The sequence below is a fragment of the Hydra vulgaris genome, chromosome 12 (genome assembly GCF_038396675.1).
Source record: "Hydra vulgaris chromosome 12, alternate assembly HydraT2T_AEP".
NCBI classification, from domain to species: domain Eukaryota; kingdom Metazoa; phylum Cnidaria; class Hydrozoa; order Anthoathecata; family Hydridae; genus Hydra; species Hydra vulgaris.
This window is the reverse complement of record NC_088931.1, coordinates 54,734,187-54,748,394: the sequence shown is the minus strand read 5'-3', so window position 1 is coordinate 54,748,394 and position 14,208 is coordinate 54,734,187. Positions and strand designations below refer to the sequence as shown.

Sequence of the window (14,208 nt, the reverse complement as noted above, 5' to 3'; positions counted from 1 at the left end):
AAAATTACAGTAGACAACCCTGTCAAATTTTCTAAACGTGTCAATGAATGGAGGAAAAAGATTGAGTATTCTTTGAGCTAAATGATTCACTCATTTCAAAATAAATCTGCTTGCATTTCTATCATAACTTACTCCATGGTAGCCTTGACGAAATGCATTTATCTTGTCCAATCTTTAAACTCTGGCTAAAATGAAATAATATATATATTTAGCCAGATGGTTGACCACACCCACCAAAGTGTAGCTCTGGAGGAGGTATATTATTTAGTACTAAATTATCACCAACTTCTTGAAAATGGCATGGGCAGACAACATTCTTAAAGTACTGCATATTCTTGTAAGGATAACTAGCATCTATATATTGCTAATGTCAGTGTTTAAGTTTTCCTAAAGTTCTAAGGCTTCCAGACTCAAGACTTGACCCTCAAACCAGCTACATGCAAACTTTCCCCCGTGATCTGAAATTCTAAGCAGAATGTTGAATAATTTCACATCAGATGCCAGTGAATATTTATACCTTGATAATTGCACTAAATTTAATATTTTGGATAAGTTATTCTTTGTTTTAGAACAGTTTTCAGCATATCGAAGGGCTAATGAAGTGTTGATACCACTGTATGTTTCTGACATATTCCTATCTTCAGATTTATGCGATTCTGGATTGAACAAGCTTGCAATTATCTTTAAAGACCCACCCCCATAATCAATTCCTATACTTACTAAAGTGGTTGTTAGATCATGATTGCGATATTCCATAACATTTCCAAAAATTCTGACTAATTTCTGATAAAAACAAGATCTCTTTTTACTTCAATCATTGTTGGCTTACTTTTTTCCTCTATGGATATATTTACAGTGCCATAGAAATCATCCAAAAGTTTTTATTACTAAAAAGTTTACTAATTTTTTTTCCATGTCCAAACTTCATACTATTCCTTCTCAATATTTGAAACATTTAAATTTGAACTGAGAAAGATCTAAAGCCTTTACTAAGTTCGAAATTTCTTTCACAGTAATATATTATACTTCTTTCTGTTTAACCCCGAGAGTAGCTTTGATTAGTGTACCTTCTGTAGATAGTTTAATTTCAGCAGCAATATCTTTGTCTTCTTCCACATATATTTGCTTAAGCATAGAAAAAACTACCCTTTTTTTTTGCGTAATACTTTTAGTTTAAGATGCTAACTTTACAAGATTTTTGGGTTCTCAGTCTGCTGAGCACTGATGACTTTATATATATATATATATATATATATATATATATATATATATATATATATATATATATATATATATATTTATGTACAGGGTTGCCACCAAATCAGGGGATAATAGTTGATTTAGGAAAAAATTATGGAACTTTTTAATTTTTTTTTAATGTTTTGAAATGTTTTTTAATAAAAATTTTCGCCAAAGATGGCGAAAAACATGCACAGAAATCAAAGCTAGTAACTTGCTTCTTCATACCTGCACAGTCTACATCTAAAAAGCAAGCAGTTCTTACAGTAGATCAATGTGATAAAAGTTGTGCAGAAATCTATTCTGTTTTAAATGCAGTAATTTCTCATTAAATTCGTGTAATAAAAATGGCATACTTTATCAGAAAATGTTCCCTGATAGCAATACTGCTAAATCTTATGAAATGGGTAGAACAAAACTTGGTTATATAATTAATTTTGGTCTTGGACTTATTTTCACAGACTTTTAACTGGAAATATAAAAAATCTTATTATACTGTTGTATTTGATGAAAGCCTGAACGATTCTTTCCAAAATTGTCAATTGAATCTAAATGTTTGGTTTTGGAGCAGCGATCTAAATCATGTTGAATTCGGATACTTTGACTCTAAAGTTTTAGGTCACCTCACAGCAAAAAATTTACTTGAAAGTATTACTATGTCTTTGTCAATGATTAATAGCATAAATCTGACTCAGCTAAGTATGGTTGGTCCAAATGTGAACTGGTCCCTTCTTAATCTTCTTGAAAAGCAGCGTGATCAACAACAGTTACCTAAAGTTCTTAATGTTGGGAGTAGTAACCTTCATGTAATACATGGGGCTTTCAAATCAGGTTTTCAATCTGCTGAATGGAATATAGGGAAGTTAATGAAAGCATCATACAACCTTTTTCATGGTTCTCCGGCTAGAAGAGCTGATTATGTAACTGTTACTGAATGAGAGAATTTTCCTTATGCATTTAGCTCAACATGCTGGGTTGAAGAACAAAGAGTTGCTGATAGACTTTGTTTAATTTGGGAGAATGTTAAAAAAATAACCAAGTATTGGGAGACTCTTCCTTAAAGTAAGCATTCAAAATGCAAGAGCTGTGACAGTGTTAGGGGGAACAAAAGATGAGTTAACTTTTACTAAATTGAAGTTTTTTGGTTACATTGCAAGTTTGTTGCAGAAAATCTTACTGAGATATCAAACCGATGTACCAATGATTCCCTTTCTTTTTAAAAATTTCTTCTCTACTGTTAAAAGTTTAATGGGTTTAATTATAAAACAAGATATCCATAGCAGTATCGTCAATGGCAAGCAACTTCAAAAATTTGATTTCACTAAAAAGGAAAACTTTCTGCTATTAAAATTAATGACAATTGGATTTGCTGCAGAGCGTAACATTATCAAATTGAGGAGAAAGGATGCATTATCTCAGGATGTCATCAACAGGTTCATGAAAGATTGTCGTCTCATTATCATTTGAATCCTGGAAAAATATTCGAAAGAAGTTTGAATTGATTTTCTTTTCTGGAAGCAACTGGCTGCATCAGTCTAGTGTCAATTCTTTCTAAACAAAAAGCTGATCTTCTTTATCAGATAAAATCTGTACTACATCTAATTCTTTTTTGCTCACATATTACTTCAAATGATTGTGATGAAGCTTTCATACAATTTTCAGAGTTGTTAGTGGAAAGTTCAACTACTTTTTTATCTGCATTTAAAAATTTTTATGCTGGAAATTGTTTAGAAAAAAGTTTTATTTTAAAACCATAAAAGTTGGCGTAGATTTTGTCAAAAGTTTTGATGTTTGTTTTTACTTTATGTTATGGGCAAGCATCAATTGAGAGAGGTTTCAGTATTAACAGTAATATGCTCAGTGAAAACGTGAAAGAAAAGTCATTTATATCTCGTCGCACTATTAAGGATTTTATGGTGTCAAACAAATTGGAGGCTCACAAAATAGAAATAAACAATGAAATGATAAAGGCTGTTCGTGTGCCTTGTTAAAATATAAAAACTATTTGAAGGAAAATAGAAAACTCCAAGCAAAAGAAAAAGAAAATAGCGTGATAATGCTTTTAGATGAAGAAATATTGGGACTTAAGGAAAAGCAAAAAGTATTGAACGAAGTATGTAAAACATACAATGAGGAATTTATTACATTCACCAAGGAAGCTAGCAAACAGTAGGATAGGTCTCAAATGAAACTTCTTACAAAAAGTGAAAAAGTGAAGAACACGAAAAAGAAATAATGGTGCTTGAAGAGGCTCTAGTTATATTGCATAAGAAAAAAAAAGAATACAATAGCAAATAATTGTATTTTTCTAACATAAAATTGTTTTATCTTTATTTCAAACATTTCAGTGTTTAACAATATTATTGTTTTAGTTTACTCATTTAGTTTTTTGTTAGTCTTTTTTAATTAATTATTATAACTTGTTTGTATTTACTCTTGAATTTTTAATACATTGCTCGTTATTAAAAACATTTCCAATCTTAATCGTTTTTTTTTTTTTTGAACCTCGTTATCTTGTACCCTAGATAAGTCTGACAGATTTTTCCATTGAACATATCTGTTTTATATATAATTTAGCCCTAAGTGGAAAGGCCAACTTGGAGTATTTTCCTATATTGGACAAAGGGGTATATATTTATATATATATATATATTTATATATATATATATATATATATATATATATATAGAGAGAGAGAGAGAGAGAGAGAGAGAGATAAATAGATAGATAGATTGATAGATAGATAGATTGATAGATAGAGAAATAGATAGATAAATAGATAGATAGATAATATACACAGTGGGCATCCAAAATATTAGTTTCACTCGCAAAAATTATCATATTAACCATTATAAGCTCATTCACATATTCTTATATTAAATTTTTATAATAATATTGGTGCTACTTAAATATATGTGTGTGTGTGTGTGTATATATATATATATATATATATATATATATATATATATATATATATATATATATATATATATATATATATATATATATATATATATATATATATATATATATATATATATATAAAGTCTTCGTCAGGAAGGGGTGCAATTGCCTATATATGACCATGTAAATAATATTTTGTTTTAACACTACAGCTCTAATATGTTTTGAAAGTTTAAACATTTTAAAAATGTACTGATAAAAACTAATCCAGACTTTACTAAAAAAATAACTTAAAAAAAGTTATTTAAAAAAAGAATTTAACGAAAGCAAAAATAAAAAGAACTTAAATAAATTAAAACACAAAAACTAATAATATAACTTAACTAAAATAAAACACAAAAAATTAAAATCCTAAGATTATTTAAATCAAGTTTTTAATTATGTTTGGAATCAATAAACTTCAAATCTTTTATCTTTACTCATTTTTTAAAAATAGTTTCATTATTTTTTTTTAAATGAAGTTACAACTTCTAATGATCATCCTATAAATACTCACATTTAATTTAAATTACAGCGTTTTTTTTTTTTTTTTTTTTTTTACAAATTTAAAAATAGTAGGTTTACATATTAATACACACTAGTAAATAATAATTTGATAATTATATAATTAATAATTTGATATGATAATTTAACTCTTTTTAAAACCATTTCATGCATCATACACTTATTTATAGAAAGTTATAAAAAATAAAGGAAAAATATTTTAATTTTTAAAACTTTTTTAATTAAATGAAGTAAACAAGAAATTTCTCGTCTAAAAAATTAAAAGAAAATTTTTTCTTTAAAAAAATCAAAAGAAAATTTCTTGTCTAAAAAAATCAAAAGAAAATTTCTTGTCTAAAAAAGTTAAAAGAAAATTTCTTGTCTAAAAAAATCAAAAGAAAATTTCTTGTCTAAAAAAATCAAAAGAAAATTTCTTGTCTAAAAATGTTAAAAGAAAATTTCTCGTCTAAAAAAGTTAAAAGAAAATCTCTTGTTTAAAAAAATTAAAAGAAAATTTCTTGTCAAAAAAATTCAATGTTTATAAAATCAAAACAAACTTTTTTTTTTTTTAATTTTTAAAAAAAGTTATTCTTTTTAAAAAATGCATACTTATATAATTTATATAATATAAATAAAAATTAAATACAACTTTCATCGATGCTTTAAGCTAAAATAATCAGTAATTTTTAAATTTATTTAATAAAAGTTTTAATTTTATTTATTTCTAAGGCATAGTTTAAAATCTTTATTCAGCACATTTTCGAAATGTTTAAAGCCATAATCAAATTGTCAAAACAAAATATCATTTGCATGGTCATTGAATAGTGTGAGAATATCATTTGCATGGTCAATATGATTTGCATGGTCATAGAATAGTGTGAGAGTGAGCATGGTCATAGAATAGTGCGAGAGTGACCATGGTCATAGAAGAGTGTGAGATTGCTTTCCTGACCAAGACTTATGTTTATACTATTTTTTTATATCAAGGATTCTGAACTGTCAAAAAATATGGCTTTCGATAACCTTGTGGTTACCTATGAAGATAAAGGTAATGATTAACAAACCCATTCAATATCATAAAAACAAAAACATTTAATATCAATATAAATCATTTCAGATAAAGCTATTGATTAAAAAACAAACGTTTTTCTTATTAATTTATTTCATTTTCAACAGATTCAAATAAACTTTAATTTGATTTTGATTTTGGAATTAGGGTTTTTTCCTGTTCTTATCAAGTAGATTTATTAGTTTTACTATTATTTAGTATTTTTTTAGCATGATTTAACACCTGTTCCATAAAATTTGAGACTGGCTTTAAACTTGAATAAAAACTTAAATAAACACGATAAAAATTTTTTTTTTGCTATTTTCTTAGAATTAAATATGTAGAATAGGAAAATAAATAAAAATTTATCACAAGACTCCATATCTTCGAATTTGATCAAGTCTGCTATTGGTACCTTGTACCAGCTTTTGTTCAGCATTTAGGTCAAGTCTACTGGCACAATAACGAATCCAGCACTCAAGGTTTGATATATTATTTGTAGACCATCCATTCTTGTACACATCCCAGCTAGGCATTGCTCAAAATTCCTCTATAGCACGAGCTTCTGGTAAGTTTGCTGGATTGTCTTTTTTTTTGAACAAATGGTATCTTCTGGGTTTTTAACCATTTTGTTACTGAATTAGCATAGTGAGATGTTGATAAATCGGGCCGAAAGATATACTTGGTGTCTCGATAATATTTATTAATAAAAAGTTGCAAGCGCTTTTGTAAACACTCTTTTAAATAGATCTCTTGGTTTACCGCTTAACTAGAAGGAACAATGTTTATAGATGTGATCCATCAAGAGGAGATTGCCATCTATACAAGTAATTTTTTTTCAAATTTTGCAACATCTTAATACTTAACAATGTCTGGTGTCAATTTTTGATCATTTGAATAATATGTATTATTACCAGCCAGTGTGCTATTTGACAAAGTAAAGTATGACTCATCGTCAATAATAAATTCATGGTTGCAATATTTTAAATAAAGTTGACCACATTTTCGGCGACCCCAAAGCCTCTGTTCAGGAGTTCTGCTTGGTTTTTTTTTTCTTTTATAACAAAGAATAGGCTTTTTAAAGCATTTGAAGATTCGTCCGATGGTGCTTTTGCTACAACCAAGTCTTCTAGAAGCCTTTGAAAGTGACACACCTCTTCGATTGTTAAACATTTTCCTTAATTTGATGTGGTTGTTTTGTGTATTAAGAATAGGCCTTCTTCCACTTCCAGCTTTGCGACCCAATGGTTTATTTTGATTGTATCTGTTCATATATCTATAAATTTCCGAGTTTGATTCCCGCCACGTCCCTGGTAGTACCGCGCTTAACTTGTTTCTCCGCGCAGCGGCCTTGTTCATCAAGGTTCGTGTTTCGGAGTTAGAGAGTTAAGAGAGGGTTAACCACAAGTAGCCTTCTCATCTGTAGTGGCCTTCTCGGCCTTGGGGAGGTGAATTATTAAAAAAAAAAAAAAAATTGTAGCTTTTGAGTAGCCCTCCATCTTTAAATGGTTCCAAACAACGTGTTTTCCATCTTCATGTTTTTTTTTTATAAAAATTATACTCATGACTTTTTAGGGCTTGTTGATTTAGCATTTTAAATTGTTATCTAAACAAAAAATAATCAGAGAATTTATATACTAATTGAAAGAGGAAAGATAGACCTTTCATTTGATACCAAATACTAATTATTTTATCAAGCTTACTAATTAAATATCGCTAATTTAAGTTAGTCTCAAATTTTATGGAACAGGTGTTATGTATATATATATATATATATATATATATATATATATCTTTAAAAAATATTTAAACTAATTTAACAAAAGTTATTAATAGAATCTAAGTTTCATATTTGAAAAAGATTAAATTTCCTTATAATTTATTTCTCAAAACAATCTTACTTAACATAATCTTTTGTTTGTTTATCACAATTTATTTATTTATTTTAATTTTTACATATTTAATGTAGTATTTTTAATAAAGATTATAAACAATTTGTAGATAGGTATTATAAGTTACCAATAAGATATTTGTAAATATAATTTATGTTCATAAATGTATTATGTCAAAAGAACTTTACTCAATATTGAATTAAAAAGAAACAAAAAATTTTAAACACATTTGTGAAAAAAATTCCCTTTTTACAAGAAAAAAAAGTTTTTAATTTGCTTTCGCATATTATAATCTATGATAATCTATGATGGGGAGATTCATATTTTATGTAATGAATTAGTTAGCAGGTGATAAGAAAAAAACTTCTTTAATAAAAATTGTGAAACTATTTTATATTTATTTAAATCTAAATTTTCAACATTTTTACTATTTTACATTCCTTCAAAACTAAATTAAAATTTTTAAAATCATATTTAATTTAAAGTCTTTTAAAATTAAATTTTTTTTTATAAAACAATTTGTTTCTTTAAAAAACTCTCAGTTGCAGTTAAATGTTTTTTTTTAATGACTTAATATTTTCTGAATAAATGTCACATAAATGATATTAAACGATAATTTTAATATTCCAAAAAAAAATTTTTTTTTGCCTAACTGAACACTCTAAATTCTTAAAGTTTAAGAATTTAGAGTGTTCAGTTAGGCAAATTTATTATTATTTTTTCACAAATTTTATTTAAGAATTCTCTAAATTCTTAAATTAAATTTGTAAAAAAATAAAAATAAAATATTATTTTTGTTTAAACAATAAAACTTTATTTTTTATTTATGAAGTATTTTATTAAATTCTATGATGTGAAACACTTTTAAATTAAAACAAAGACATTAATTTTATGCTTTTGCTTTTTCTGGTTTATTTTTTATTTGTTTTATCATTCTTTAAAGTTATTTTTTTAGTTTAGTTGTGTAATTTTTTTTTACAGTTTTTATTTCTCTTTTTGGTTTTTATTTTAATTTTAGTTTAAGTTTACATTTGTTTATTCATAGTATTTTTTAAACACTCTAATTTTCAAAACTTGCAAAAAGCCGTGGTCAAGTTGTCAAAACAAAATATTATGGTCATATAAGTTGTGCAACAGCTTATCTTTTTTGAGAAGGCTTTTTTTTCGTAATTTTCAAACAGAGGTCTCAAACTATTAACCCTTTTTTTTTTTATTTCACCCTTTTTTATTTGTCATGTTGAGAAGTATAATAACTATTTTGTTTCCTGGTACGTTGCCAGGTTTTCTTTCAAAACGTCAAAAACAACACTCCAGCCTTCAATGTGATTTGGGGAAAGTACTTCACTCTTAAACACCTATACTAAACTCGACACTATCAACCTATAAAATAGTTTTTTTTCTCGCTTGCATATAAATATAGATTTTTTTTCCAACCTATGCGATAATTGACTCAATTATTTTAAATTCCTGGTAAAAAATCTTTCGTCTTATTAAATATGATTTGATCCAAATGACTCATCAAATGAATCAATCTTCCAAGACTTGGTCTGATAATTTCTTAGTCTGATTTTTATCTAGATACCCTGTGAGAAGGCTCAACAAAACAGTTAGAAACAGAACACATTGACAGCCAAGGCAATACGCATCTATGTTGCAAAGGTCTAGGTCTCCAGAAACTTCTAAAGGGTCTCACGAAGCAGTTTAGAATTCAGCGGTATTTTTAGATACTTATTTTTCTTAAAGGTTTTCAAACTTACTCTAATGATGCTGAAAATTTCTACAATGATTTTTAATTTCTTTATTTTTGTATCCATAAGATGAGGAAACAGTAGATTTTAAAAGACCTTTTCAATCTGGGAAACAACATTCATTACAGGCAGATTTTTCTCAAAAAATATAATTTTGAATGTAAAAATTTTCAAATGTTTTTGACAATTGAAGGATAAAAACAACATTTTAAAGGCATAACAACTAAAAAATTTTAATGTTTTAAGACCTTAATGTACCCATTTCTTTCATTTATTTTAAATTTGATTGTTCTTCTATAAAATAAAAAAATGCTAATCTTTCTTTCCTTCAAATTAACTTTTTTTATGAAATGAAAACTTGATCAAATCGATTTATTAATAAATAAACCAAAATTAAACATGATTTAAAAAAAAAAAAAAAAAGAATAGACCAAAAGATTTCTAAAATAAACCAGATTTAAACCAGATTTTCTAAAATAAACGGAAACAAAAATTCCAAGCCAAATGATAAAAAAACAAACCAGATTTGAGAAATTTGGCTTCAAAAAACACCAGATGGTAACCCTGGTATGTTGAGGCGTAGTTAACTTGAAGTGGTTCTCTCACTTTACGTTCTTCATACTCTGATTTAATTGATAGAGTTTTGAAATGTAAAACATACATCATTGTATATGGTGTTGGTTGCCCCAGATGTATCCCACTTAGCTTTTAAATAGTTTTTCTGATGTTCAATGCATCTTGATAGAACCTTTTTTCTTTTGTTTTTCCAATGTATATACTGCCGCAAGTTAATTTGAGTTTGTAGACACCAGGATTACTATTGAGAATTAATTTTGATCTGTAATACAATATATATTTTTAATACAGGTGGTGTAGTAAAAATTATTCTGACATTGTAAGATTTAAGTTCATTTCTAAGTTTTGAACTTATTTATTATTATTATTTTAGTAATAATAAGTATTTTCGTTTCTAAATGTTGTAAAAATGCTTTTTCTACTACAACCATTATGGACAATTGTAGAGGGCCTGAATTTGGTATAGATTTTATTATGTTTTTGTATAAAATATAACATTGAATCAGGTAGAGTTTGATCATTTCATGTATATCAATAGGCGTTAGTTTGGTGCGTTTTCTAAGATTATCAATGTTGTTATTTAAATTATTGATAGTTATAGGAATTGCTTTGTCTATTTGAATGGAGAGATAAAATGAAATTACATAAAGGGACTTGAATTTCACTGGGACTAAAATCCAAAAATTATTATACAAATTAAAAAAACAGAAAAAATTGGACTTATTTTTAACTATACCCCTCTGACTGCATCCCTCCACGTTTATATGGAGTCAAAAAAGCTCACAAACCAGAAAATAATTATTTAATGCAGCCAGCCGTTTCTCCCATGGGTACCCCACCATACGGATCATCCATAAGTATCTTGTAAGAATTATATGACAAACCTTAACAAAAACAAAACAAGATTATTAAATTCCTCATTTTTCAACGAAGCAAAACCTTGGTCACTTGATTCCAGTGAAACTCAAGTCTTTTTTGATGTAATAGCAATAAATCCTTCCATTCCAATAGACAAAGTGTTTCATAGAACTATTGATATTTTAAACAACAACATTGATAATCTTGAAAAATTACCCAAACTAACGCTTATTGATATACATGAAATGATCAAACTCTGCCTCAATCAATGTTATTTTTTATACAAAAACTAAATAAAATAAAATCTATACCAAATTCAGGCCCTATAGGATTGTTCATAATGGTTCTTCAATTTTTTGTACAAATTGTTTTGCAATGAAATAAAGTAAGAGAAAAAAATTTGTCATATTATATTTCAAGAAGTCTAAGTATATGCTTAAACTTTATTTTTTGAAAAAAAAAAATATTTCGAATTTGAACTAGAGATTTTTAAACGACTAATTCTTTGTTGTTCAATTAGATTACTATTTAAAATAAATTCCTAAAAACAACTTGCATATTTATAGAAAATATTTAATCATGATATTGCATTAAATAAAATAAAAATGCAAAAATAAGTATTACATTTTTCATATCCTATTTGAAATTCTTATTAACATAATTTTTAGTTTAACGCTTATTATGTCTTTACAACATATAACATATAAATTTTTAACATATAAATTTATAACATATAACATATAAATTTATAACATATAACATATAAATTTATAACATATAACATATAAATTTATAACATATATATTTCTAATATATAGCATATAAGTTTATAACATATAACATACAAGTTTCTAACCTATAACATAAATTTATAACATATAAATTTATAACATATAACATATAAATTTATAACATAACATATAAAAAGAAACATTTCTATAGCTAACCTTTGTAAGTCTTTGAGCATATTAAGTATATTTAATAGCTGAATAACTGGAGAGAACTTTTCTGGTTGTTTTGATTTAAATTATAGGTAAATTTACTATGATTTATTTTATCCATAAAGTAAATGACACTAAATTTCATTTTAAAATAGAAGTAGGATATTATTGGTTTCCATGCATAGATTTAAAGTAATTAAAATTCAAAAGCGCTTTATGCTGAATGAAAATTTCTGAACGATTATACTTCTATTTAAAAGTTAATTTTAGTGAGATATACTTTATAGATGACCCCTAATAAAATTCTCAGACAATAACATTCTATATTTTTTAGAATGGCCTAAAAAATGCTAAATTTAAAAAGAAAAATATTTTTTTTATTGTCAAAATAATTAAAATTTAAGTAAATTAAATTATTTTGAACAGTAAATTTTAATTATTTTGAAAACACCCTAGTGTCACACTTATGTTGGACAGGTTCATTTTAATCATGGTAAAGAATTTCTAACACTATTACAAAAGAGTGATTTTCTGATTAATATATTAATAGATATCTATAAATGATATATAAACATCTAGAACATGATAAATATGATAGATTTAGACCAAAAATGTTAGATTCAAAAAATTCTGTAACACTTTTGACCGCTGAAGGTGTTAATAAATTTGTATTTGAATCCTTAGATCAGTTACAAACAGGTATAAGTAAAAATTTATAAGTTACAAACAGGTATAAGTAAAAATTTATAAGTTACAAACAGGTATAAGTACAGTTACAAACAGGTATAAGTAAAAAACAGATAAAAAAGCGAATGAAAGATAAAATCTATTTTGAGTATATTTTAAAATCTGCCACCATTGCTTCAGTAGTAGAAATTTTTTAAAGGGTTCATACTTTAAGTGGTTACAGTAGCAGTGCTGAGCACAATGAGGTCAAGGAAGTTGTTAAAGAAATTGTAAGTGAAAGTATGCTCAAAGTTAAAATACAAATAATATTTTGCAGCTAAAGCTGTAAGCGTCAATTTACTCAATTACCCATGTAGAAGAGCCAAGCAACATAATGACTACATTGTTGAAAAATGATTTTATGCTTTTAACAACCACTAAAGCAAGAACTAATAATTTAATTATATTGTTTAATGCACTTCTAGCAATAAGACCAACATCTATTGCAACAGAGACCGTTTTTTCAATTGCAGGTTTAACTCTGACAAAAGTTAGAACTCGCTTAAATTTTCTGACTTTCAATGCAATTATTTTTTTTAAATATGCATTTTTAAAAATGTTTATAAACCTAAATAATATAATTGTTTTATTTTTTTTTATGTTTGAATTTTCAATGTATATAACTAAAATACTTAGATAAAAAAAATTTATTATAGACAAAAAGTGCTGAAGTTAAATAGAGTTAATTGACATTTAATGTCATAGATCTAAAGTAATTATTCTTATATCATTTATTGTTTTCACTGTAAAGTATAAATTCTGTAAGTTGATTTTCAATGCAAATAGAGCTCAGCCTACTTCTTATTTTACATAACATTACTCAAAAAACAGCTTTCTCTGTTTATTCATGAAATAAAAATTAGAGTTACTATGGGGACAGAAATTAATTTAGCTTCACAAAGCAATTAACATTTAGTTAATAATCAAGTCAAAAAAAGTTTAAACTATGTATAAATTATAATGATAATAAAAAATTAAAAAAAAACAGCATTTATTTTTAGAGTTGTCAGATGAAGAAGATGAGACACCCCTAGATCAAACATTTGATAATGTATGTTTTCTACATAAACTTCTTTATTATTATTTCTTTATTTTGTTAAATTTTTTTGCTTTAATTTTATTGTAAAATTTAGTTTATTATAGTGTTTATTATATAAATGTTGTGAACATGGTATATAGTAAAAAATAACAAAATGTTGTCAAATTCAATTCAAATTCATTTACTTAATGGAAAATCTTTATATTTTACATTGTTTAAATCTTTGGCTTGTAAACATTAAATTAGTTGTGTTCCAAGTTCTTTGGCTTGTAAACATTAAATTAGTTGTGTTCCAAGTTCTTTGGCTTGTAAACATTAAATTAGTTGTGTTTCCTAATGTTCTTTCAAAATTGATCTGAAGTAGTACTGTCTCTAACGGTACTTTAGATTGTTGACATCTTATGACAGTTTATTACTTTCAAATCTAGTGTTCTTTGGAAACTCTATTTAACTGAAGCAATTTTTGTCTATAATAAATATTTTTTATTCATCATAAATTTTTACAAATGATTAATGTTAACATATTTTACAGAAATTTAAAAGCTATTTGTATTGTTGACCACTAAAAATGATTACAATTTAAGATTTATGAGCACCTCCTACCTCATATTTAAGTGGGGTTTTTTTATCAAAGTTTTCCTAGGTGAAATGCCGTCACCATGTTTATAGAGGCACACATGCCCTACTTATATCA

General features: G+C 26.0%; 1 protein-coding gene across 4 annotated transcripts in view; it reads left to right on the top strand.

Annotated features, from left to right (window-relative positions):
- Nucleotides 1–14,208, top strand: part of LOC101239954 (uncharacterized) — a 29,404-nt gene that overhangs the window by 13,052 nt on the left and 2,144 nt on the right. For 2 of the 4 annotated variants that reach the window (XM_065813744.1, XM_065813747.1), the window contains 2 exons: nucleotides 5,674–5,734; nucleotides 13,477–13,526. In XM_065813744.1, the coding sequence (XP_065669816.1) occupies nucleotides 5,674–5,734; nucleotides 13,477–13,526 (111 nt within the window). The remainder of the gene's footprint in view (nucleotides 1–5,673; nucleotides 5,735–13,476; nucleotides 13,527–14,208) is intronic. The other 2 variants (XM_065813746.1, XM_065813745.1) reach the window with 2 other exon arrangements.